The 26,035-nt window shown below is 42.9% G+C and overlaps 2 protein-coding genes across 5 annotated transcripts; one reads left to right on the forward strand and one right to left on the reverse strand.

The window, feature by feature from the left end:
• Positions 1 to 1,065: 1,065 nt before the first annotated feature.
• Positions 1,066 to 7,531, reverse strand: dap3 (death associated protein 3). The gene is made up of 13 exons (XM_053327161.1): positions 7,385 to 7,531; positions 7,159 to 7,200; positions 5,806 to 5,919; positions 5,567 to 5,668; positions 5,315 to 5,423; positions 4,608 to 4,700; positions 4,347 to 4,477; positions 3,474 to 3,554; positions 2,810 to 2,974; positions 2,647 to 2,706; positions 2,447 to 2,536; positions 1,311 to 1,428; positions 1,066 to 1,222 (listed from the first exon to the last, which is right to left on the reverse strand). The coding sequence occupies exons 2-13, from the start codon at positions 7,195 to 7,197 to the stop codon at positions 1,137 to 1,139; spliced, it is 1,188 nt and encodes a 395-aa protein (XP_053183136.1). The 5' UTR covers positions 7,198 to 7,200; positions 7,385 to 7,531; the 3' UTR covers positions 1,066 to 1,136.
• Positions 7,532 to 9,852: 2,321 nt separating this feature from the next.
• Positions 9,853 to 25,805, forward strand: LOC128366440 (histone-lysine N-methyltransferase ASH1L-like). Of its 4 annotated transcripts, XM_053327150.1 has the most exons (14): positions 9,854 to 10,211; positions 13,131 to 14,022; positions 14,907 to 19,035; positions 20,837 to 21,188; positions 21,370 to 21,543; positions 21,707 to 21,801; positions 21,885 to 21,958; positions 22,091 to 22,136; positions 22,247 to 22,287; positions 22,382 to 22,452; positions 22,582 to 22,757; positions 23,321 to 23,412; positions 23,518 to 23,660; positions 23,741 to 25,805. In XM_053327150.1, the coding sequence occupies exons 2-13, from the start codon at positions 13,342 to 13,344 to the stop codon at positions 23,644 to 23,646; spliced, it is 6,060 nt and encodes a 2,019-aa protein (XP_053183125.1). In that variant the 5' UTR covers positions 9,854 to 10,211; positions 13,131 to 13,341; the 3' UTR covers positions 23,647 to 23,660; positions 23,741 to 25,805. The 4 variants fall into 4 exon arrangements, 3 of the variants coding, with proteins under 3 accessions (XP_053183126.1, XP_053183127.1, XP_053183125.1); XR_008321856.1 differs by lacking the exon at positions 23,741 to 25,805 and having other exon boundaries at positions 9,853 to 10,211; positions 22,582 to 22,770; positions 23,518 to 23,547; XM_053327151.1 differs by lacking the exons at positions 23,518 to 23,660; positions 23,741 to 25,805 and having other exon boundaries at positions 9,853 to 10,211; positions 22,582 to 22,772.
• The last annotated feature ends 230 nt before the right edge of the window (positions 25,806 to 26,035 follow it).

The following is a 26,035-nucleotide window of genomic DNA, read 5'->3' on the forward strand; positions in this document are numbered from 1 at the left end:
GTTTGACGAGCCGTGTGATCATGTGATCTTGTCAACGATCACGTGAACAACCGTGCAATGACCTGTTACTGCCGCTAGGTGTTACCGTTTCACAAAATAAATTAGAATAAAGGAAGGGACTTGATAGACGTTTTGGGCTCTTTTGATACGTGGAGAATAACTGTACTGTAAATACAACCATGCAGTTTGATCTCATTCAGGATGAGGTTCATGTTTTTAATGACAATTGTTGCGCTATTGTTAAAACTATAATTCTAAGATTTGTCAGTTAATTAAATAGATGTTTGACAAAGTTAATAATAATACATTTAATTTCCCCATTTCTCCCCATATTAGTTTCCAAGGTTCCCTAAAAATGTTAAGAAAAGTGACATTAAAGGCACTTTACTTTAATTTTTTTTAATGTAACAAGCCAAGTCATGGATGTCATTCCCCCCCCCCCCCAAAAAAAAATCCCTGTTCTGTATTTGTAAACTAAATTACCGAAATAACTGATTTAATTAAATCTTTCTCCACGGTGTCTGGCTCATGTCTGATTATTAAGTGTAACTAGTAGCAATTAAAGATTGCATGCTGCCTTTGATACTTTTCTCAAAAGAAAAAGTATGTCACTATGGATTTGAACTGATAATCATTTATTGTAGAGCTGAGAAGATTAATCAACTATTTCTGTAGTCACTTAATTGATTAGTTTATTTTTTGGTTCTAGCTTCTTAAATGTTTATTTTTTCTGGTTCATTTACTCCTATATGACAATAAACTGAATATGTTTGGGTTGAATGTTTGTCGGGACAAAACAAGACATTTTAAGTTTCATTCTGGGCTTTGGGAAATAGCCATCAACATTTTTCACCATTTTCTGACAAGACCAAACAACTACTTGATTAATCAAGATAGTTGACAGGTTCATTTATAATGACAAGAATCATTAGTTACAGCCCTAAACAACAAAGACAATTCTTTTTTAAAACTTTGGTCAGCATTTTATTATCAAAGTAACACACATGCATCATAAGTTATACACATTATAGACAGACATTTGTTTATGTATTTCCACTGATATGTGTGTGTGTGTGTGTGTGTGTGTGTGTGTGTGTGTGTGTGTGTGTGTGTGTGATTTAAGTCTTTCTGTGACTTCATAAGTGGCCACAAATTTTTTCAAACATCCACGGATTTCTGTTGCTCAAGAAGATGAGTTCTTTCTTCCCTTCCTCTGTTCTGCCTGGTAAAGATAGAAAGTGATTAAAACACAATCATATGAATGTTTGCATTTTGTGTGTTGTTTTGGGTTTTTTAGCATCAACACTTACTCTGTGGATGCTGTAGCCACTGGCGGTCCATATAGTAGAGGTAACAACTCTCAAACTCCTTCTCGCTGTAGACGGGCACTGACACCGGGATGAATGGGTCCATGCTGTCAAACCCTTTCTGATGAGCAAACACACAGATAGAAAGTCAATATAAGGGACACACCTGTACGCATCAGCTGAGTTTAACACAGAGCCCATTATTCTCATAAAAGGTATGTTTGTATGTGAAATGAAACATTTAATTTTCGGAAAATGTTTAATACATATGCACACATTAGCAGCACACAGACAATAAACTTGTTTCCAAAGAAATTATTGAAAAATGGAATGAAATGTATCACAGGTCAGGTCAATATTTATATATTTCTGAAAAGAGGGGGAGAAATCAATACTGTATATTTTAAAATATGGCTTAACCTAATGTGTAACGCAAGTTGAAATCAAGCCCACATAGTCAGTGGTCAAGAGCTTAATATTATGCAATAACATTAACATATTGTATTTTATCATGTAACACAAAAATGTTTCTTGACCCTACTTTGATCTTCCAGCATAAGTGGAAGAGGTGGAAGAGGTGGAAGAGGTGGAAGAGGTGGAAGAGGTGGAAGAGGTGGAAGAGGTGAGAAAAATCGTCTTGAGACATGGAGATGACAAAAATGTCCACAAAAATATTGCTTCAAACCACAACATTGTGCATCAGTGTCTTCGACACAAAGGAGCAGTACGGGGGCAGTTCGGACAAATTGGAGAATTAAATTTTGTTTATGTGTCTGTTCGGGCAAAGCTTTGCTTATGTACTCCCCCCCCCCCTGTTCCAAACAGCCCAGTTGGTACAGAGAAAAGGCCTCTATGTGCAAAGAAAAGGATGAGACTCATCCTATGTTGACAAATGTCACATGTATCTATTTCCTGCTGGCAATGTTACTAGAAAGTCTGCCTGTTTAGTTGTTCACAGACAACAAAAAGTTGAGATATTGTCTACAAAAGTAACAGAGTTGAATGGTGCAGTGTGGAGGTCAGCTTTGCAATTTCCTGACTAATGCACAAAGTTAAAAAAGAGAGGACAAGACTGATCTGCTGTCGGAGCTCGAGGGCAAGTGTTACAGATAACAGAGTACAGTATAATGATCTCTGACCTCTCCCAGCAGCTCTTGAGGCAAGTAGTCAGATTTCGATTTGTAGAGAGCGCCAGTCTGAGACAAAGCCGTGATGATGGCACCTCCAACCTGAGACAAGAAGGTGAATATTAAGGCCACAAAAAAGTCTGAGATATAATATTATATAATAAAGTACTGTCATGCAACTGTGGGCGACATCTTTGAGGTGCTGTTCTCACCAAGTCGCTTTTCATCAGCTTCCTCAGGTTATAAACCAAAGTGAGCTCCTCTGGATCCGCCTGATGACAGTGAAAAAGAGACACACATGAGATCTGTGAGAACTGAAGGGAAAGCATGAAGACAACTATGAGGAATGACAGGATTGTGAATGTGTTATCTCACAGCGCTCTTATCCTCTTTCATGATCGTGGATCTTCCCCACAGGGCGTTGACACCATCCACAGCCACGGCCAGGCGAAAGTCTGACCCTGGCTGCCCACTTTGCTGCCTCAGCTCCTTCATCACCGCCCCCACCACATCACTGCCACTCTTCGCACGATTTATACCCTACGGCAAAGAAATGCAATGCAGTATGTAGGGAAATCCTTCAATATGCAATCTAATCACATTAAAACTACAACAAGCAACAGTCAGCAGCTAAATATTAATTTCTATGTCAAGTCAGGTGCAATATGTCTGTGAGTTTTCCTTATTTTAGAGCAAATGATAGCAGAGCAAAATGACTGATTAGACAAAGTGAGAAATTCACAGTGTTCTTTTTTCGCCTTTGTCTGTGTGTAGTACAAAAATATTGCACTGATCCATCACTGTGCTCATTCCATCGACCATTGATCACCACTAAGCACAGACAAGGTGAAAGATGAAATTTTAATGATCCCCGTGGAGAAATCAGTTGGGCAGAGGGAAAGAAAAGGTAGAAAAAATAAAAGAAACTGATGAAACGGTCTAATAAGGGAAGATAAACCATCTGCATTCCCAAAGAACACAGAAGAAATACTTGGAAGCAGAAAAATCAATAAGCCAAGTTGTGATTTCCAAGACTCACCTGATCCACCAGCTCTCCGAGCAGACTTCCTTCCTCTGTGAACTCCCTCTTTGTCCACACGTAGCGTTTCGTTGTCTTTATCTGGGAAGGAAACAGTGCAGTTTCATTGAAGAGGTTTTCATTTAAGTTCCTACACAAGGTCTTGTGTGTCTTGTAAAATATAAGATCTTAGGTTAACAGGAAGCTACAAATGCTTTAGTTTCTTCCATGACACAAATCATTTCAATTTATATCTCAACCAACAGTTTTTAAGTAGTTTTCTTTTTACAATAATACCATGTGAGAATATGTGTGTTCCTTGTTTTAAAACAAAATGTGTGTACAGGAAAATTTCTCAAGTTTATTTATCAAAAACCAATTCAATCACAGTTAGATAATGCTCTAATTATACCATTTATCTTATTCTTTCACAGCTTTTAGACTAAAATGTATTGCATATAAATATTCTACTCATATTTGTATTCACACTCTGTAGAGCAGAGCCTGACTGAGTACTTATTCATTTTATTATAACATCAGAATACCCCTCATATAATAAACCACACACACTGTTTGCTAGTTGCTACTGTGATATGCAGAGATTCTGTAATTCAAACTCTTCTTTTACAGCGGTGCATGAGGGTAAATACATTCAGGTGGTGTCATTAAGCAGTTCAGTTGTTTTATGTGTATCAGCATGCAACATAAACTGCTGTGAAAACACAGTGAAGGCACATTTATAGTTTATAAATGTGCTTGTTAAGAATGTGACACATTTTACACTTCACAAGTCTTGATTTGTCTTCTTATTAAGTAGCTTCATATCACAGAACGCAGCCCATGTAAATGTAGTCTGTTTGATTCTCACAAAGGCAGCCATATACAAATCATTACCTTTGAAAGGAAATGCTGGTTGGTGGTTCTGAAGTTCCGCAGCCATTCTGTGGCTTGTAACGGTTGGTCAAAACGAGAGGTGTTATAGGATGAAGGCAGCAGCTCCTTACAGTTCTTCACCCAGCGGTGGGCTGTTTGAAGCAAACACAGAGTAGATGTAGGATGGTTTCTATGTTCTATGTTTCTGCTATGCTTAACAGGTGTGTGTGATTGTGGTTGTGATTTTGTGTGTGTGTGTGTGTGTGTGTGTGTGTGTCTCACCATCAGGTATATGCAGCACCAACCATCCTTGTGTGTAGCAATAGTGGACTGTGTGGCAGAGAGAAATCGTCTTTCCACTTCCTTTTAATCCATCTGATCAACTTCATAAAGGTTAATAAACGTTTTATCAGGAGCATCAAGAGAAGAACAGAGTTTTTATATTTAGGACTTTTTAATATCACTTTTCAATAAAAATATATGATATGGTAATATATGATAATTCTAGTAATATAATTACTCAATTAATTATGACCTGGACCCATTTAAGTGGTAGAAAATTGATGGATGGGTTAACAAATTGAAGTAAGTAATTGAAGTTTTTGCTATAACTTTTCACTTCCCATTATGAGTTGATGAACTTCCTGGCAACTGTAGAGAGCAGCAACAACATCGTGTGCTACAGGTCTGATGGTGCTAACTGCAACTCCACCAAAAAAAAAAAAAAAGATGTCACAGCTTTCTGCAGCACAATTACCTGTTGCACCAGTTTCATTTGTAGTTTATAGATGTAGAACGTCTCTCGACTGTCAAAACAAAAATTATAACTGTTTATAGAAAAATATTCCAAATGTGATACTTTTTATTACTTTGTATGGTCTTTTTTTTGAGGGGGGCTGAATTCAATGCTTTTAAAGCTGCAGAATCCTTGGAAGAAGAGTATGTTTGTCTGCATGCTTGTGTGTGTGAACAGATGTTTTAAAGGATACAGAATACATATCGAAGAGAAGGTTTGCTGCTGTCTGTTTTCTTCAGGTAAGACATGACCTCCAGCGCAGGCTGCCTCACCATCATACAGGCTTCATTGAACGTCTTCACCTGAAAGGATACATAAAACTCACTACACGTTCTTTTTCACTTTTCTATTATATTAAAACTTGTTGAGTCAGACCACAAGAGATGAGCCAGTAAATCTAAAAAGAATTATACGTTTGCGTGAACAAAACATAAAAAGAACCAACCTGCTGTTCATAGCGCCAGGGGAGGCCTTGAGGGAAGAGGGTACGGATGTGTGCTTGGGGTACAGTGTAATATTGTCCAATATGTTTCTGTGACTGACATGCCTAGAAGGAAACAAAGATTAGACAAAGACAATTGGTTATGATTATAATACACCAGCAACAAACAAGATGCTGTAATGTGCGTTCACTCTGTTGCTAATGAAAGCGGTCTTGAAACTGGTGAAGCCAGATTCACTTACTGGATCATTCTCATGTGTTCTGAAGACCGAGAAGGGCTCAGGTTCTGACACTTCAGCCACAGCCTCATGCTGTTGGCCACACGTGCTGGTGTGAAGGGATCGCACATGTGTTACCTGCAAAAGTTTAGAGTGAATGATTGAATACTTTAATTTAAGTGTCATAAACCCAATAGCACACAGCTAACATGGGCAGGTAACACAAATAATACTGCATCACAACATAATATATCACATATAAATATAACAAATTGGTGGTAAGCCATAAACAAAAGTGATTACTTGATTACTCATTTAGTTCTATTTTGATAATCAGTAATTGTTTAGGGTCATTTTTTAAAGAGAAGAAAAGTCCCAATTATCGAATTCCTTCTTTCTTTAGTCTAATAATAAACTGAATATTTCTGGGTTATGAATTGCTGGTAAGTCAAAATGACAAAACAAGACATCTGAGGATGACATTTTTCACCATTTTCTGACATTTTATAGACCTCAGTAATGAAAAGAATTAATAACTGCAGTCCTAAAGCCAAGTCAAACTTCCTTATATGTAATCATGTACTGTAGTTTACAATCATCTGTCATGTTGAGCAGACTGGGATATCGGGCATGTTGAGGGTGACTTTTGCACTGGGTGAAAAATGTTTGCAGCATGTTTAATATTTTGGACCATTTCTCTATACAATTTTCAAACAAGAGTCTTAAAAATAGGTTCATAGGCCCTGTCTTAAAAACAACAGGCAGGTATCCATAGAAACACTGAAACAGGTGTTGATCACAGCAATAATTCCTGCAGTTCATAATGACAATTAGAAGATCCTTTCTTAATGCACTCTCAATATAAGTGATGGGGGTCAAAATCTCTTTGGGCAAAAATGCATACAAAATTTGATGTGAAACTAATGAGGTCAAATCAAGTGGATATCTTCCACAATTAACATATTTTTAAACACAAATTCCCCCTTTGTGTATTCCTGTTGAGCAGCAATAGGAGTATAGAGACAAAAAGAGAGGACATTTGTATTAAAAAAAATCTGTATGTTTGGAACACTTGATTTGAACAACTTGAACGATTGAGGCCTCAAATTGGACTGTGGATTTTGTCCCCAATCACTTACATTGAATGGACATTCAGAGTGGATGTTTTAATGGTCAGTATGAACAAGTGTGAAGTGAAAAACTGTTCCAGTGCTGATGTGGGCACCTGGCTATTGTTTAGGCGGACTTTGTAAAACTGTGAAACATTAAACGAAAGATAACAATTTGTCCTATAACAGCGCTGTCAGGGTTAACATTACGTATTCACAGCTTCCCAACGCATTAGCACCAGACACATACTGTTGACAGCTAACTTACCGTCTGCCGTAGTCTGAAGGACAGTCTGTGAAGGGCCATGATCTACAGTAAGGAGGACAAAGTGAAATAAGGTTACATGTCATGCACAAGAGACAAATAATGCACAAATACACCCAGCAGTGTCCTTTAACCTTGCGTAAACACTTAGCCGCTAGCTGCTGGAGGCACGTATTTCTACAGGCAATGTTAGCTGTTTGCTGAGCTATTACAGCAAATGAGCGTTTACCTGCGAGTCAGTGCATTAAAGATTAAGTGGTGACGATTTATGTTAATATCTCCTATTGACATACGTCCCAAGAACAGGTTGAGCAGAGCGTAAGCTGTGCACCTCCACTCCAAGTCAATGTGCCAGACCTGCCATGGACACCGCCATCATGCAGCACTGAGCAGGAAGTGACGCAACGCCATCCCAATTCTCTGTAGCCAATCAGGTCGCTCGATTGAGGCGACAACAACTGAGGAGAAAATGGAGTTATATCAGACTCTGACACATTTAAACTATGACAGCTTCATTTAATTTCTAACTTATTCAGTTACACACATGACATGGCAGTAGAAACAAGCCCAATATAGCCTAAAGTAAAAAGTCTGTTTATGAAATATATGGGCATGGCAGGTTTACCAAGCAGGTAGAGGAGGCAACTGCTCCAACCACCCTGAAAAAGGCCTAAGTTCACTGTCTGTAAACTGGTTGTATGTAATTTGACAAATACGTCATGCATATAAAGCACATTAACTAATGTGAGTCCTGCATTACCAGGTTACTTAGTCTCTGTCTAAATTTATTTCAAGGCCTGTCCTCTCAAAAGTTTATATTGTGCTCCCACTATGCATATTCTTAAAAGTAGTTTTTAATCAAAATGTCTCAAACTAATTGTATTAGTTATTTTCTAGGTCTTGATGGGCACTTGACATGGCACATAAACAAATAAAATGTGGGAGATGAGGGCTAGGGAGAGATTAATATGGGCTCAGCAAAACCTTTGCCCATGCGCCATCCTATAAAAGTTAATTTGGCGATGTGTATGCAAGGCTTGATTACCTGCCAGGCAAAGCAGTAAACTGACCCAGACTCCAAGGGCTCCAAGTTCACTGTATGTAATTTGCTTTGTAATAATCAAATGGATTACAAAATGTGCTCTAAATTTTTGAATATGCCCTACTACAGCACAATATCAATACTAATAATATTGTCTGCATCAGTCCTGCATCATGTGAAATCTGATGCTGTCATATACACAGTAGTCTGCAGTTTGTGTTTGTGTTGAGTATTTGTTGATGGCAGTGAACACACACCAGGGAAGGGGGCATTAGGGTAGTTGTTTGTCCTGAACCCCACTGTGAGTTAATTCAGCCATGAATATAAACCTACAAACAGCTGTGAGCACCAAATAATACAATAACAATAGTAATTAAAGCTGCAAGCAGCGATGACCGGGCCCAATCTCCCCCGCCCCGCCAAGAATGATCAAGACGAAGCCACGACGCATCTTAAAGGTCAAATGGAAACAAACAGCGCTAAAATCACAAATTTGTCAATCTGAGTCGAGGGGCTCAATTTTTATTTTATTTTCTAGGGGGCGTTATTGCATCCAGTAGTAGACGTGTTCAGGGCGGGACCCTCTACATGTGTGACTAATTTGGTTTAGATCAGACGATTTCTGTAGGAGTTATTAGCACTTCCTGCTTTATGGCAAAGGATCGAATGGCGAAGGAAATTGTCTGTGCTGCCACGGCCAAACCAGATCCCTAATTAAAGTTTTTGATACATTTTCACCTCCAATGTCTCAAGATGTTTCTGAGTGAATTTGAAGTCGGTTGGATTAAATCATTAGGACAAGTCTGTTAAAGTATGAGGCATGGAAATCGTTAGGGGGCGCTATTAAGCCATGCTGCCAAGGCCATTTTGGCTAACCATAAAATATCAAATTTTTCACCAGGTCTGATGTGCGTGCAAATTTTCGTGAGCTTTGGGGCACGTTTAGGCGTTTGTTTTGTATAATAATAATAATCTCTATGATTAGGCTACAATAGGACTTTCACACTGTAGCTATAGTGCTTGGGCCCTAATAATAATGATAATGAAAATAAAATGTATATATTTTGTTATCACTGTATTTTGTTATGTGAATTAAATATGTAGGCCTATGTACATAAAACTATATGTTTTGCTGTATTTAATATAAGATGTAGTGTTATATTTACTTCTACATTAGTTGGGGAAAACTTAGTTTCAAGTCAATATTTGTTAAAATAATACATTACCAGCTCGACGTTAAGTTTTTGGCAAGTCTTTAAAGCAGCCTCCTTTTCTCGTGAAATCTACACGACTTTAAGGGACGGAACTTTTGAGCTGATCCCTAAAAATCCTACCAGCAGCCTACTTTAGCCAAGTCGTCGCCATTTTATTAAGCGTCTAAATAGCCCTCCCCAGTCGCCTATTATGAACCGCAATGAGATCCTGTGCTGTTTTACCTCCTCCTCTGGCCACATGAAAATGGCCACGCAATTGCATTCCCGCACACCCACCAACCACTCTGCACTGTCAGCCTGTAACCCAGCACACACGCACGCACACACACACACACAAACACACGCACACACTCACGCACGCAACGCACACTGCTGCAGCCTTCAGCTCGTCGTCATGACACGTTAACAGCTTGTATGCATACGAGAGCACAATCTGAGCCATTATTACTGGCGGGAGCGATGTAACTTTCCCCGACAGAAGTGGGCAAAAAAAAAAAAAAAACAAGATCCAGTGTAACCAGTCCGCCACCTAGCTGCGAAGACGCGCCTACGGAGATCTGTCGACTGTATGATTATGAAAACACCCGCGCCAATGTTGTTGCACACTAGGCTCTGCGCTCCGATGAGACCGAAACTCGGTTTTAGGGGGTGTTTTAACCTCCGCCGGCCGTAGTTATGTAATCAAAGCAACATCTAATGCACCAAAAGCTCCGGATTGCTGGTGGTGCGAAGGGGAAAGCAGGACAGCAACACCTTAACCTCCTGCCTAAAACGCAGTTGGCTCCGGGACGCGCTCTCGGGTAAGTAGCCTACGTAGCCTTATTACAGCTTGTCATGGCAGTCTGTATTAATGTGTGCAGGCCTGTCATCATCAGCGAGCCCAGGAGCACTGTAGGGTAGTGAGAATTTTGTGCATCCGCTTTGCGCTAATTTTATCCCTTGTTGCTGAGTGTGTTTCCCTCTCTGTTCTCCGTGCATGGTGATATTTCTTATTTCAATGTTGCTGACACAGGCAGAAGGGCTGGCAGAGGACAGATAGAAGAGAAAAAGGTGGCACGGGACAAATCCACATCACAAGCACTAACCAGCGAGCACATTTTTTTTTAATGCTGCGTAGCCCCCACTTCTATATTGAGTTTAGATTTGTAGCTGGTTATGTTTTTGGAGGGCGTAAATGTGGGATATATTTCTTTATGGAGATAGGAGTGACGACAACAACAACACGTGCATGTGTGTATCATTTGTAAGTGCGACAGCATCAGGCGGATAGTGATTTTCCGAGGTGCGCAAAGTCATTATGGAGAAGGAAGCTCCTGTTGACGTCCGAGTAAACCAGTGATAGGTTGCTCCAGTGCGGTAACACCCCCACTGCCCATACTGTATCTACAGTAGCAACATCAGTCAGCCTACGCAGCTGCGACCTGGGTACACAATGTACGACCAACACACTTCTGATACACTAACTAGGGGAAAGTGTGTGTTTGTGTGTGTAGCATATGTATATGTGAGAGAGAGGAGGAGGAGGAGGGGGAGGTAGATGAGGAGGGAGACTCACGTGAGAAACTTCCCTGTATATGTGGAGTGAGGCTGCTGCACTGACTCTGTGAGGCTTCATGGTTCAATATTTTTGCGATGCCATCACATCTGCCTAATTTCCAGCTGGGCTGCTCGGCTCATGCTGTTGTCAGGCAGATGATAATGGTGTTGTAGTTATGGATGATAACACCGTCATGGGATGGTGATGATGGCTGGAAATATGGTGGGCCATTATCATGATTTAATCGTCGCCTCAGCGCTGCCGAGGAACCACACTGACTACAGTGTCAGGTCCACCCATCATCCTGTCACTGGAAATAGCTGCTGGTCTAATGTTAGAATAATTCTGAGTTATGTTTGAGAGGTATAGCTATGGAGAGTATAAAAGGCGATTAGTATGCACTTTGACTGATGTTGAATGGGTTTGCCCTTATAAGTTTGAAAACCTGCCACTCTTATTCTCGTCTTATAGTCACTTTGCACAACACAAGGGTAACCCACATGGCTCCAGCTTCTCCTCGGGCCTGTATCCTCTTCAGTTTTCTCTTCTTTATACGGGCCAGACTTTTAGTAATAGCGAGGTTAAAGGTAGCTGCAGTTATCCAAGAGGACCACTGTCCGGTTCTATGCTCATTTTATTTTATTTTGAGGAGGTCTGGCCTTGGAAATGCTTTCCAAAAATGTTACATAACAGCAGTTACTGGAACAGATGTTGATTTGAGCTCAGTATGATTCAAGAAGGGTTTTGGGTGTGGAGGGACCAAGAGGCAGGAGAGATAGCCCACTGAGCTCTTAAATGAAAACATTATCTGAGATGCTCTTGTAAGTTTAAGGGGGCAGTTCAGAGAGACAGTTAAGCTATTTCATAAGAGGCTCTCAGGAGAGAGCTGAAAGAATGCTTGGCAGGGTGTGTTTTATTAGAAAATGGATGAGTGTCTGTCTCCCTTAATGAGTGAGAGAGTATAATGAAGGAAGCATGACAGAAGATGCTGCTTCCCTTTTTCCATGGTAGGTTAAAAATTGGGCTTAAGGCAGAACGAGTGAGAGTGAAAGTTTTTCTGGTGAGGAGAATGTTATTTTAGGGTGTGTTACTTGCTGTAATGTCACATTAAAATTCCATTTACAATGGGGTCAATGAAAAGCTTACTTGACTTAGAGGAAGCAATGGGAGGAGGAGGAATTTGCACTCCTTTCCAAAAATAAGTTTTACCCTTTCCTACGGATTTGTGTTACCACTACTGAAAGGGGAGGAGGGGAACGGTCGGACCGTGAATGGAGGGATTTAAGTTGGAGAGGAGGAAAAGAACGAAGTCGAGGAGGAAATATGGTTCTGATTAACATGGATACAGTGCATGAGTTGACCATTTTACTGTGTGGTCTACGCGGAGAGAGAGAGAGAGAGAGAGAGAGAGAGAGAGAGAGAGAGAGAGAGAGAGAGAGAGAGAGAGAGAGAGAGAGAGAGAGAGAGAGAGAGAGAGAGAGAGAGAGAGAGAGAGAGAGAGAGAGAGAGAGAGAGAGAGAGAGAGAGAGAGAGAGAGAGAGAGAGAGGATGGGACCAATAGAGAATGCATGCAAAAGCTTACAGCCAAACATGAAAAGGGGAGTTTCGGAGAGAAAAGAAAGTACAGCAGAGCATAGGGAAGGGTGGGAGGAGAAGTGCTTGTGGGAGTAGCTGAGAACAGAAGGAGCAAAGACGGTGGGGAGAGGAGGGGAGGAGACTGGATCAAGTGTTTGAATTAGTGAGAAGCTGATTGACTGATATATTGATTTGAAAAGGGGGGCACAGTCAGGATTAGAACATGAGTAAAAGTGTGGAGGCTTAGGGAGTGTGTGCTGTCTTTCAGAGGTGCCATTATTTACCGAATGTCAGAGAGAACTAGCTGAGGCTGTTTTTTAAGAATGTGAGTAGGTCTTTCTTCCAGTTAGTGCAGAAATTCTGGGAATCGGCAGCGTTGATTGGCCTCCTGGGTTTTCTGTATGATGAGATCATCTCTGTGGACACAGATTTTAGCACCTCTCTACAGCTGCCTGCGGGAAGGGGACTTTCCCCTCAATTCCTGTGCTGCTGCTACACAGCATCTGAGCTCACTGAAATGACTAATCACTGGCCTCTCTATCTTTCTGTCTTTGCCTGTCTGTCTTTTCTTTCTCTCTCTCTTTGTCTCATACTTACTCCTTCTCAGCTCAAGCCCAAAGGACAACAGAGACCTTCCTTCGTTGGATGAAGGAATCTAACTGTACTGTTACAGACTGTTAAAGGATCCTTTTTCAAGTCTCCTGACCTACACCTGCAGGCTGCTCTCAGCACTTGACCCCTACAACTCCTCCTGAGGCATTTAAACGTTTAATACTGGGAACCCCACAGTATCCTGCTTCTCCCCCCTGACTTCTCTGATGGACCAGAGAGTGAAGGGGGGTACCCCTCCGACTACAAACTCCCCTCTGGACCCCTCCCCTGCGCCTGAAGATACTGACCAGGACCAAGTGGCTGACAAAAGGAGGAGAGGTGAGGCGGAGAATGGAGATGTAGGGAAGAAAGAGGAGGAGAGAAGAGGAGCAGGGAAAAAGAGAGAAGGAGACAAGGGGGCAGTGCTGGAGTTGCTCATCGAGGGGCGCTGTGGAAGCGCAGGGCAGCAACAGCTTCAGATATCTGGCAGAGAGACTAGCTGCCCTGAGGGGAATGTACGACTCCGGATTGGACTCCAGGCCAAACGCACCAAGAAACCGCCCAAGATTTTGGAGAGCTACGTCTGCAAGCCCACCATCAGGACCTATCAGAGACAGGCCAGGGGACTGCTGAGGGGGGATGGAGAGGGAGGAGCAGGCCAGCAGAGTAAAACCAGCTTTACTCCAGACGAGGCAACCAGGGAGAAACGCTCAGGCTTGGATGCTGTCCAGACCACATCCAAACAAACTGCATCTGCTGCTTCACCACCACTTGCATCATCATCATTATTATCGTCATCATCATCTTCGTCATCGCAGCCACTGTCTTTATCAACAACATATACTACAGCTCCCACCCCAGCCTCAGTCCCTGCCATAACCAGTCAAGGGACCAAGTCTGCCAAACAGGTAAGTTAAGAACAAGGTCAATTTGCCTCACACATATACAGTGTTCACAGCTGCCAATATTCAACCTATTATTAGTTAAAGTTAGCTTAAATTTGGAAAAACCCAAAAGTGATACAGCGACTGAAAGTATCAAAGGTAAATATGTGCCGTAGTTCGTTTTTGTTTTTTTTAGACAGAGACAGAATCACTCTGCTTTGTGCTCAGTTGTAATAAGGTCAAAGGAGCAATTGTCTCAATACTGAAACCTAAGCAGTACATTTGAATAAACAGACCTATAAATAGGATAACAGCACAGCAACCACTTCGAGCTATTAAAGACATTGGTCCATAAGTCCTTATGACAATCACCCAAAGGGAAGCTTATTGCTTCAGCTGCACAAACACCACTCAAGCTGCAGCATACCAAAATTACAGGACAAGTACGAAATGTCAAGCCTTCTCATCTGTATTAGTGGCAATTTATAGCTACCAATAGCACAGCCTTCTCTCTCTCTCTTTCTGTCTCTGCCTGGCTCTCTATATCTGTCCCTCTCTTCTATTTTTACATCCCCTCTTTTCTCTACCTGCTCTCATTTATCTTTCACTCCCCCTCTGTTCCTGTCCCACTCCTTTCCTCTCTGTTTCTCTGCCATTGTATTTCTCCTTTCTGTGTCGACCCCATTCCTGTTTCCGTCACCTCACTATCTCCTTCTACTCTGTGTGCCCTCCTTTCTCTGCCTGATTGAGTCATTTTGTCCTCAGTCTCTCTTTTAATGGGCAGACAAAAACAAAAACATTTCAGTTATTGTGTCTTCCCCATTGTCCTTCACTGTAGTCATCAGCAAAATAATGGATGTCACAGCCATTGCTGTCTATGACTGAGATTGCATGTTTACATTCCCCAGGTTCCTATCAAACTGGCCGAGAAGACAGAGGCGAATTCAAATGGTTCATCTGAGAGAGTGAAGAAAGAGAAGCCTCCTAGCATCAGTGCTCAACCAGTCGCTGCAGGACTCAAACCCTGCTCACCCACAACCGACCAGACAGCTTCACCAACCTCTTCCACCCCATCCATCCCAACAGTCTCTGCAACGGAAACCAGGAATGAAGGAAAGACCTCCAAGAAACATAATGGTTTGGTGCAGACAAAGAAACAGAAGGGGCTATCGAATGGAAAAGGCTCTGCAGACAGCCTTGGCAATACCACTTCAAAAATCAAAGCTGGAAAACACAGCAGTTCCTCCTCTGTTTCTTCCATGGACTTGTCTACAAGACCTCCAGTTTCCACCAGCTCCTATAAAGAACTGTCCCATAAGAGTAGACCAGGCTCTCCTTGTTCTCCTTCGGTCACCCCTAAACCACAATCCTCCCCCGCTGTGGATCCCTCTTCTGCCCAATCCCAAGATCAGGATCCCTGCCTACAGCCCTCACAAGAGAAAAAGAGAGAGAAAGAGAGGAAAGTGAAGAAAGAGAAACGGAAAGAGAAAAAGTCAAAGCGAGACAGATTGGAGGCTGAAAGAGCAAAGAGTGAGGGCAGAAAGGAAGATGGCAAAAAAAAGAAAAAAGAGAAAGGGAAAGATGGTAAATCAAGACCTGGGAAAGAAAAGGATGAAAGACATAGGACTGATGATACATGGAGGGATGAACTAAAGACTGAAAAAGGAAAGGGTGAGAAAAAGAGTGATAAGCTTTCCCCAGACGGACAAAGAACTGAGGATAATAATGCAAAATGTGGTGAAACGGTTGACGGTGGTAAACTTGATAAAACCTGTAAAGGAGTAAACGCAGGAAGACCAGATGAGAAGGACAGGGTGGACGACAGTTGCAAACCAGTTAAACAAGCTGAGCCAGCAACAACAACAGGTGACACCAGTAAATCAAAAGAACAAGATGTCTCACGACATTCAACTGTGCCTCCAAACCACCCCTCTTCTTCTGCTCCTCCCTCTCTGCCCACTCCTCCTGCCCGTGCCCCCGTTTCTCCCCCTTCCTCCCCCCAAGAGCAGGACAGCAGACCGCTCAAGAAACGTAAAGCCAGACGGCCCAGCTGGACCAAGCTGGTGCACCGGGCTCAGAGGGCGGAAAATCAGGAAGCCCTTTCAGATTCCCAACATAATCCTTTACTAAGTTTTCCCCAGAATCCCAAGACGTCCCTTCCTGCCAAGGCCGCTATTCAGCAGACTGATGAGTCACACCCAGCTCCGTCTAGCGCCTTAACCAGCAGCTCCTCCCCTCTCTCTTCTGCAACCAAACCATCATCCCCAAAGCAGAGTCACCCCACATCAGATCCTAGCTCTCCTGCTTCCAGATGCCCTGTAACCCCTTCCCGAAAAAGAGGCCGCCCTAAATCCCACTCCTCTATCTTAGATGAACCTCCCCCTAGACTGTCACCAAACGCCATCCCAACTGAGGTGCCGCCTCTTGGGTGTGACGTTCAGAAAGCCCCTGTGCCAGAGCCAAGTCCAATACTGCAGAGTATAACTCAGTCTAAATCCAGCCCGAAGAAGCGTGGCCGTCCTCCCAAACGACCCCTCCCTGAGGACCAGAGTGGAAATGCACTGAATCAAACTGATGATACAGACAGGAGTACAGATTTTCATCCTCCTGAAAAGGGAAACAGGCAGCTAAAGATCAGGAGGCTGATTAATGAAATGAAGAAAAGAAAGAAGAGGAGACTTCACAAGGTAATGCTGTCTGGGTATGTAGGAAAGGAGGGAAGGAGAAACGAGGCAACAGATGGTGAGACCTCTTTAAGAATGTGTAAATCGATAGAGACTACAACAGCACACACGCTCTCAGCCCTGTCCTCCTTTGGGGGTAAACTGGGCCCTCAGATCAATGTGAGCAAGAGAGGGACCATCTACATGGGAAAGAGGCGAGGACGCAAGCCTAAAGCTCAGACAGCTAACCTAAATTCCAACTCCCAGAACTACACCCAATCGTCTCTGTTTACCAATCCCTCTGAAACATCTCTCTTCTCATCGAACCAATCTCAGCCTCCTCCTTCTCACCCCTTTCCCTCCCCATCTCTCACCCACTCCAGTGGGGCCCAGAGCCCTTATAGTGAGGGAAGCGTCACAGAACCTACATCATCCCTACTTTTTCCTCACCCTTTCTCCCTTCCTTCTCCATCATCCTCCTGCACTTCCCCCCGTCCTCCCTCCTCCTCTTCCCTCTCTCCCTTTGTGAAGAAGAGTTGTCCATGTCAGGGAAGGCATCACTTCCCCTTTCACCAGTCTTCATGTAAGCTGTCCTGCCCCTCAACTCCATTGCATCATACACCTGGTTCTCCTGGCCACCTAAAAGAGGCCACCCCCTCCCCGAGGAGCGAATCACACAGTGAAGAGACGTTGCCTAGTGACAGCGGCATTGGAACAGATAACAACAGCGTCTCTGAGCGAGGGGATATGAGGGGAGCTAGAGGCATGCTCAGGTTGGGTCAAGGGTCAGGAGTGATTCTAGGGGGTCAAAAACACTCCTCTTTTATGGACCGTTCCTCTTCTGTCTCCTCACCCCTCTCTCACATCCCTAGACACACAAACCCCATCATCAACTCAACTACTCTGGAGCAGCACAGAGACAGACACAGGCACAGGCGGAGGGATTACGACTGCTCATCTTCCTGTACTTGCTTGTGCCCGTGCCCCTGCCCAGGGCACAACAAGTGCACTCATTCTGACTATTATTCTTGCCTTGGGCACAATGCACTGAAGAGACAGAAAAATAAACATAAGAAGAAGCACCAGCAGCTACACATGCGGGATCCAGAGTTTCTGTCTGAACTAGAAGATCTGATCGGTCAATTCAGCGAAGTCCATATCGGACGGCGAAGTTGGGCGAGGACAGGACTAGGACAGGGCTTTGATGGGAGTGGGAATGCTGCTGGGGGAAGGCGCCATCACTCTTCCTCTCATTCTCTTCGCTCCAACATCTTCAGGATTAATCTGAATGGCTTTTACTCGCCTCACCCTTCCTCTTACTCCGCTAATCCCTCCTTTTCCCCCCAGCCTTTCTACCCCTGCCAGCCAGTGCATTGTAACAGAAAGGCAGACCGTAGGCAGTGTGGTTGTCCTTCGAAGTTCCAGGAGACCATTGAAAATATGGGCTTTTACAGCAGCTATCCCCCGGCCACAACACTTTACCATCACCTTCCCAGCTCCTACCCGCTTCCATCTCCTCACCAGTACGCCCCGCATCAGCCCCACCACGCCCACTTCCTCCTCAACCCTGCTAGATTCCACCGGCGCAGGAGCAGGTTGCTGAGGGAGGGAGCTTTAGGAGGAGAGGTTGAGGGAGACATGGGAGGAGGCACTGGAGGAAGCCCACACCTCAGCTCAGGGTTCACATCCAGCCTCTCCTGTGGCTGCGGCAGGAGTGAACACAAACATAAACATAAACATCGTCACAGGCAATGTGAGCGAGACATGGATGATGAGGAGGAGTTGAATGAGGATGAGGAGGAAGACAGTATGGAGAGAGAAGGGCTTTCCAGTTCAAAGCCAAGATCAAGATTCATTTTGGGGCAAGGAGAAGGAGTAAGGAAAGGGACAAGAGGAATGGGAAGTATGTTGTCGCCTTGGTTATGTGAGAACGGAAATGATTCCTTCTCTTCTGCTGCTGCCTCATCATCATCATCTTCAACAGAGAGGTTCAAACATACATCTCTCACCTCACTGGGCCTGGGTTCCTCTCACCTTTCTTCATTTGGAGGAGGCTGGGGTGGGCTGGGTCAGAGTTGGACTAAACTCGGGGGCCTTGGAGGTACAGGATTTGGAAACTCCAGCTGGAGATCCTTCAATGGGGAGCGACACACAGGCAGAATGATTGAATCAGACGGAGAGGACGAAGATGGGGAGGACATTCCACATCTGTACAGGACGTCCCCATCCCCGACACACACCAACCTGTTCACATCCGCTGCCATGGCAACAGGGGGGCGGGGCCTGAGGAGTGGATTGGCCAGTAGGAATCCAGGAAGCGGAGACCGGTCATGGAGGAGAGACGAGCCAGCTTGGACAGAGAGGAGAGAAGCAGGTGAGTATGTGTGATTGATTTAATGAATAGGTGCATGAATGATGGGATCACAGACATACCTGGGGTTTAGAGCTGAAACTAATCATTGTTTTCATTATAGATAAGTGAATTAATTACTACTTGATTAATCATTATGACTATGAAATGTCATAAAGTTGTAAATAATGCCAGTTATACCTTAGAGCTCACAATGGCAACTTCAAATATGTGAGCCAAAGTCCAAAATCCAATGATATTCAGCTTACTGTGACAAAGTAAACATGATAAAGAAAAGCCTCTAATCAAAAGACAAAACCAACAAATATTTGGCATTTTTTCTTTAAACAAATAACAATTATTCGATTACCAATATAGTGGCTGATTATTTTTCTCTTTTGTCTTGTATAATCAAGTGATCATTGCAGCTGTAATGAGGTTATGTCTGCTGTAGATGCAGAAATTTGGGCATAGTATTTATCTGGCTGGAAACTGTCTGTGCTGATAAATCCAACAAAAGCTTCATTGTTAACATTGTTTCTTGACTTGTGAGAATTTAATTGTATTCTGTTATATTGTTTCACTGACAGAAAATGTGAATATTTGAATATTGACAGTAATCTAGATAATATGGGAAATCCACCATCAACTATGCTTATCATTGAATACAACAGTAGGAACCAAATCATGATAGCCAGCTGAGTGAAAAGAGCCTCTTTTTACTTTCACAGTATGACATATATTTATATTTGCACAATGTGGAGATTAGGTTGTTGAAGCAGTAGTTTGCTTTTTCTGAGGTGTTGTTGAGCCATGCATCAAAGCCTGGAGAGTGTTTGAGAGGAAATCAGTCTCCGTTCTTTTTATAGCCAATTTCTGACTCCCTCTGCTGAGCAGGAGACGTGCTTTACACGGAGCCACTCAGCAACCACTCTGTTGGAATTTTTAAAAAGTGTTATACCAAGAGGGCAGCATCTTGATGGGAATCTGCCAGAAAATCTTCCCAGTCTGTAGCGAACCACACACAGTTGCAGCCCAGGGCTACCGAGCGAACACAGTCATTAGTTAACCGCCACATTGGCTATTTAAAGCCTGGCCTATCCCTCACTGCTGGCCAACAGGGCCTATTTGACTTGGAAAAATCCAATAAGGAAAGAGTGGTCAGTCTTGTTAGGGACTGCGGAAAATGGAACAAAAAGATAGATGACCTCAGAAGTGATTGATGAAGGAATAGCATAGAGGTCAGAAGGGGGACAGATAGAGCTTGTGAGGGGAAAATGTTGTCTTTCAAGACGGTGGAATACATTTGACATCAGTTCATCATCTAATTAAACACACATGCGTTTTGAAGTACAGCACGCTAGCATGGGCACGAACACACACACACACACACACACACACACACACACACACACACACTCTTTCTCTCTTTCTCTCTCTCTCTCTGTCTCTGTCTCTCTCACTGTCTGTTCAGCCTTCCCATTAAAGGAATGTGCAAAAACAATTTCTGTGCAAGAGTGTGCACATTATGCACATTAAAAAGTATGCATGCAGCACTGGGTTTGTGACCATTCTTGTGGTTTTTTTTGCTGTGTGTGTACATAAATCACTTCTTAATGCATTTCCCAGAAGTGATCTGGTCAGAGGAAATGTTGTGACTCACCTACTCTGTGGCCCATCCGTATGACTCAGCCTAGAGTGGCCTCACCTCACACCTCCTGCTGGCTCAATCACTGATCCACATCTGTCTCATTTCCTCTCTGCCACTTACACCCCACCCTCCCCTCCTGTCTCCCTCTCCCTCTTTCTGTTTCAATGACTGCAGGTTTACAAGGTGACTCAAGAAGCCGGGGGCAGCAGAAAAGTGTGCCAACACCAGACAGTGTGGAGGTGAAAAACAAAAGAAGGCCAGGACGGCCCAGGAAGCACCCACTGCCCTCCACTATATCTTCCCCCACGCACTCCTCAGCAGCTGCCCCCATGTCATCACCCGACCTCTTGCCAGGATATAGCCACAGCAGAGATGGGCGAGAAATGGGAGGGAGAAGAGAAGAAAGAGGGTCAGAGAGAGATTTAGGAGGAAACAACACAGTGCAGCAGGTGACAGAGTCAGAGCTGCAGGCCAAGAGGAAGAGAGGACGAAAGAGAAAACATGGTGACTCTCCCTGTCATCAGAGGTAAACACTCACAACTCCTTCACATAGCACCTGAGCTGGTTGACTTAAAAATACAATACAGCCACTCACTACTGCTATATTAACCCATCGTTTTCAGCACTGTGTGCTAAACCAGTGCCTTTTCTTTCTTTCTCTTTTTCCTCTCTATCATTCTATCTCTCTCTTATCTCTTTCCTTTTAGTGTCGCTGAGGATAAACCAGAGTGTGACACCCCCACTGAATGTTGTAGCCAATCAGATGTCGATCAGGCTCCGTCCCAACCAGTAACCGTCCAAAGAGAGGAGAGAGCAGATGGTCCTCCCAGGAAGAAGTTTCTGAGGGCTGGTCTTTACTCTGATGATTATAAAACTACAGAGTAAGTGGACTGAATTATACAAACTAGTATAACAGTCTTTTGGTATAATTTGTTCTTTTTGGTCATTTGCATTTTAAGAAATTATATAACTAAGTAATACTGGAGAAACAATTGAAAACATCATTTATTCATGCCTTTATTTAATGTTGTGTCTCTTTTCTAGTCCGCCCTCCCAAACCCAACAGTTTTGCAAAGGGAGTATGGAATACACCCCAGGGGAGCATGAGTACAGCCTTTTACCTGCTCCTATCCATGTTGGTAAGTAGAAAAGAATATGCAAACTTTTCTGTAGTTTATTTGTAGCTGTGATAGTTTATCTAAACTCCCCTTGTGTCCACCAGGGAAGTACCTGAGGCTGAAGAGAATTCATTTCCAGTTACCCTATGATGTTATGTGGCTCTGGCAAAACAACCAGGTACTTTAGAGCTCCATAACACAGTATCAGGAAGTTACAATGTCGAGCTGAGGCATCATTAGAGTAAAAAGAGTATTAAAAAAAGATTGGTGGAATTTAGAAAGATGTAATTATCATGTTGTTTTGTTACAGCTTGAAAGACAGCCAGCTGTCCCCCTGAAAAGGAAGCGACGTTACTGTGAGTTTCTTGCACTGGATGTGTCATCTTCTCTTTTAGTAAAAGGTCAGAGGAATACTCTGATACGGTATCTTACTCTGTTTCTCTCTCTGTTTCTTAATTCTACTCAGGCCGGGTGAAGGAGAGAACCATACCTTCTCACCAGACAGCAGTGAGTTTCTGTCACTACAAGTTTTACTATTTGGGAAAAGAGTGCAGCTTTGATAATCTCCAAAACTGACATGCATCTGCTTTATGTTGTACAGGAAGAGAGCTCAAGTGACATTACCAGCCTCTTTCCTCACCTTGACATGGAGCCTTTGACCAGCAGTGAGAGGTACGGAAATAAAACAGATAACAGTGATTCACATTTCAAGATGAACTAATTGATGCACTGTTACTGAACTAATGCTCACGTTGACAGCTAAATTATGTGCTGAATGTTTCTCCCTGTGTGCTGGGCCAGGAGCTTTGTGGTGAAACACCACGTGTTCCTTGTGAGGAACTGGGAGCTTGTGAGAGACAGACAGATCCGAGTGAGGATAGAGAGGGAGCGAGAGAGAGACGCAGAGGTAGAAGAGAGGGACTTGCAACATCTTTCCTGTGATGGAGCCAATGGGGACGACAGCCACATCAAGTCAGGTCCATGAAGCAAGTGTGTGTGTTAGTTTTTGTTTCTGTAGGTGTTTGTGTATGCATACGTGTATGTGGTTGAACAGGTTTTCATTTCTACTGTACATCTGTATAGACTTCTTTTGGTGTCTTGTGTTTGTGTCTTTTAGTTTGTGTGCATGTATATGTGTGTGTGTGTGTGTGCGTGTGTGTGTGCGTATGTGTGTGTGTGCTCTGTGCTTAAAGCCCACTGTCCTCATATTTGGCTTGTCTCTCCATATCATACTCAGCAGTACAAACTAAGTGGTTTTCCAACCACAGAATTTCAGCCTGCAGAAATGTTTCCCTATTTCTGTCATCCACCGGTGGTGTCCAAGAACCCAGCAGGCACCAGCTTTCCCCATTAACAGTGAAACCACACAGTTTCCATCAAAGACTCCCTGAATGATTACAGATAGGAATCAAAGGGGAATAAGGACACTCACATAATTACAAATATATCTGTAAAAGAAATGATGTCCTATTTTGATCCCTTCCCTCCTGCGCTGCCTTCACTAACATATACAGTATATTGTGTGACCTCTGACCTACAGATCAACCTGTGGGGGTGGAGGTGACGGTAATCAGCAGTGACCCCAGCCAGCAGAGTCAGGACACCTCCAGCTCGCTCACCGCCAGCCCCTGTGTGAGTGAAATGCAGCTCTACCCACGGAAAATATCTTTTCTCTCAAATTTCATCAAGGGTAAAGATCTGTTTTAGTAATTAGCTGTGCATTCTTATTCACCACAGCCCACCAAAACCCGAAACAGACAAGAGGAGGAGGGAGAGGAAGAAAAAAGAGGGGAAGAAGAGGTTTGCAGCAGAGAACAGAGGAGGAAACGACTGAATGATTTACTTTTGACCCTGCAGCATTCATAAGCTAGTGGAGAGAGGTAAGCTGAGCATAACGTGCAGAAACAGGAGAGAGACTCAGATGTATATGCATTGTTTTGTTGACCATGCTTCTGCATAGGTGGGACCACTCCGAGAAAAGGATGATGCCCACCACAGAACAGATGGACAGGAACTGATGTCACAACATGGCTATTAACAGTTGCAGTGCCACAGAGAAAAAGCGAGAAAGGAGAAGAGAGCTGGACAATTCTAGCGGCTGAAAATGCAAGAAAGACATCTCACACACTGACAGATGAGTGTGTTGAACCTAGAGCTCTGAAGGGCATCACACCAAGGATGAAACCATGGCAACACATCTTTTGTCCATGCGGCGAAGGATGAGAGAAACAGAGATAAACTGTCCCGGATGAAAGAAACAGACCAGCTGAAATGAATTTGCACTAGTGCTGGATGAACAAGCACACTAAAGACTGTATGTATGCTGAGTGGACACACTATAAACACACACACATACACCTTGATTGCTCTTACTTCAGCACCTTAAGCAAATGTGGGAAAGACAGACATCGATCTGACATTTAAAGTGGACATGTATGGTATTCAGAATTTTGGCTCTGAAGTTTCCAAGAGATGAGGAGCTCACAAGTTGCCCGGGGGGAACAAAAATGTAGCCTGGGCCCTAAGTAGGTCAAAATTGAACCCTCATTTAATCGTTAAGCTTTCAAAGTCACATTGCACCTTTGGGAAATGACATGAGGAGAAGTGAGCCAGTTTTAAAAGCTGTTGAGACAGTGTTAGGGGTTTCTTCACTTTACCAAGACAGTGTCTGCTATGTACCAGTGAATAGACAGGGGAGGGGGTGGGCTTAGTGATAGGAATGTTGGCATCACTGCAAGAGAATTTCTAATGAGGTTTTAAGAAAGAAGTTATTTTTGAAAAAAAAATACAGCTTGTCTGCTAAAGAAATGGACAAAATATATTCATGATAGGAATGTTTATTGTTAACTATTTTCAGTATTGCTTCCTGGGGAAGGGGTGGGCGGGAAGGGTAACAAAAAAAGAAAAAAAGTGTTTTTGTTTACTTCAGACTGCCTTTGAGAATGTTTCACTCTTTGCTCCAGAGCATTGACAATCAGAATGTCCGGGGAGGGGTGGGGGGAGAAAGGAGAGAGGAGAGGGAATGAAACATGGAAGTGATTCACCCCAAATGCTCTGTAGAAGTGCCATGTTGTCTTGTGTACGTACCTAAGCGAGCTCATGCAGTCTTTAAAAGCAATATCTCCCGTGATAAGGACTATATAAGGACTTCCTTTGTTGTGTTTTATTAAGTTGTGAATATTTGGGGATTGGAGGTCTTTTTTTTTTCTGTACAGATGCATAGTAGATTGTTCTCATTTTAGGAGTATCGGGCTTATCCACTTTGTGGAAGTACCCATAAGCGTTTAGTTTCTTGTGAATGTACATAGAGAGAGACCTGTTTTCCTTCTATCAGCAGTAGCGTGTAAAATTAGTGTTACACATGATACTATTCGGGATATACATAAAGGTTAATAATCAAATTCTTCATTTTACTAAGATGTTTTTATCAAATTAAACAGCTGACCAATATATCAGACATTTCTCTTTAAAATTGACTATGATTGTATATGATTTTTTTAATAGAATACATAATTTGTCTCTTTTTTTAGCTGAGTGTATGTTTTTTTTTTTTTTATTGGTCAGACAATCAGTGACAGTGAATTAGTTTTTTCCAGTGTTAGATTCCTGCTCTCTTTCAGTAGTGTGGCTTCTAATAACAAGCCAAAGAAGTGCAATTTCTTTGACTGTTTACATACTGTATGTATATTTTTCCTCTTTACTTTTTTAACTAAGAGCACTACATTATTGCCAGTGGATGATTAACTTTATAGCAAAGGTACACATAAAGAGTTATTTATCTAGTTTGCATGACATGTAACCTTTGCCTGTTGCCTCTGATAATGTGCATCTGAAAAACAAAACATCAAAAACAGTTATAACTCAATGCCATAGAATGTCAGTTCAGACTTTTTGCCTCTATATCCATAATAATAAAAGCATTTTATGTCGACCAGTACTAAACCCTGCACACTCTTCTCGCATCAAGGCCTCCTTCTTGCTGTGTGTGTGTGTGTGTGTGTGTGTGTGTGTGTGTGTGTGTGTGTGTTTTGTGAGCAATGCTGCAGTGATGTTAATCAGCTTGAGCTAACAGTGCTATCTAGTGGTGTTAGATTGTATATCTCACAGTGTTGTCCTCCATAATGACCCACAATGGAGGACGCTATCAAAGGAACGGGGCTACATTGTGGGGGAGGGCCGCATCTTGCTCTGGAGATTCATTCTCCTCTCTCTGCCTTTCACAACATCCCAGGGCATCCTGGAATCTTTCTATAAG

Source organism: Scomber japonicus, chromosome 10, assembly GCF_027409825.1.
Source record: "Scomber japonicus isolate fScoJap1 chromosome 10, fScoJap1.pri, whole genome shotgun sequence".
Classification (NCBI taxonomy): Eukaryota; Metazoa; Chordata; class Actinopteri; order Scombriformes; family Scombridae; genus Scomber; species Scomber japonicus.